We start from the raw sequence: 1,000 nt of genomic DNA on the forward strand, positions 1-1,000 counted from the left end.
ATCTTTTGTTGTTTATAATGTTTGTAAATAAATGACGCTGACAGCCTTAAAGCAATCATCACAACAAATGTAAAAATAAAAATAACACTATGCAAATCACTAAAGCTCTACATAGGGCATTACCCACGCAAGCATCACAAAGCATAAGGCTATACAAAGAGACCTTGAAAGCCTAAAAACAAAGACTATCATAGAAACATAAAACACTATTAATCAAATAAATAAGACAAGTTAATTCTGTTAAAAATTTCTTCCGCAGTATTTCTAAAAATGCTCCGCTAAAGTCAAAAAACTTTTCCGCAGTATTCTAAAAAATCTTGCGGAGCATTTTTCTATTTGTGCAGTAGGTAAATAGTCTTTATCTTTGTTATTTAATAGTATAAAAGAATTTAAGAATAAAAATGAGCTTAAAATAGTATTACTAGGCTACGGCAGAATGGGGCGAATGATTGAACAAATTGCCCTTGATCGTGGTCATCAAATAGCCCTACGCATAGACAAAAATCAAGAAGAACTATTTGACAGCGAAGCATTCAAGTCTGCCGACGTAGTCATTGAGTTCACGCAACCAAAGGTAGCTAGTCGCAACTGCCATCTAGCTATTGAACGTGGTTTGCCTGTCGTCTCTGGAACTACTGGTTGGGCTAAAGAGATGAAGGAGCTTAGCGAATGGGTTAAGGAAGATGAGGAGCGAACATTCTTCTGGGCATCAAACTTTAGCGTTGGTGTGAACCTATTCTTTGAAATGAATCGCCGTATCGCTCAGCTAATGCGTGGCTTTAAGGATTACAAGCTCTCAATGTCTGAGGTGCATCATATCCATAAGTTGGACGCTCCAAGCGGTACTGCTATTACCCTTGCGGAAAATATCCTTGATGAGTATGAGGGGTTGAGTGGGTGGTATAGCCTTCAGAACAATGAGCCTAGGGCAGAGGAGAATGTTCTAGAGATTGAGAGCATTCGCCGTGGCGAGGTCGCAGGGATTCATACAGTCAAATAC

The 1,000-nt window shown here is 39.0% G+C and overlaps 1 protein-coding gene across 1 annotated transcript; it reads left to right on the forward strand.

Annotated features, from left to right (window-relative positions):
• Positions 1-436: 436 nt before the first annotated feature.
• On the forward strand, positions 437-973 carry LOC132596383 (4-hydroxy-tetrahydrodipicolinate reductase-like; the record flags this gene model as incomplete). The annotated part of the gene is made up of 1 exon (XM_060293414.1): positions 437-973. A coding segment is annotated over exon 1 (537 nt), but the record flags the coding sequence as incomplete, so codon positions are not given.
• Between the last annotated feature and the right edge of the window lie 27 nt (positions 974-1,000).

Source organism: Globicephala melas, unplaced genomic scaffold (assembly GCF_963455315.2).
Source record: "Globicephala melas unplaced genomic scaffold, mGloMel1.2 SCAFFOLD_1189, whole genome shotgun sequence".
In the NCBI taxonomy this organism is placed as follows: Eukaryota; Metazoa; Chordata; class Mammalia; order Artiodactyla; family Delphinidae; genus Globicephala; species Globicephala melas.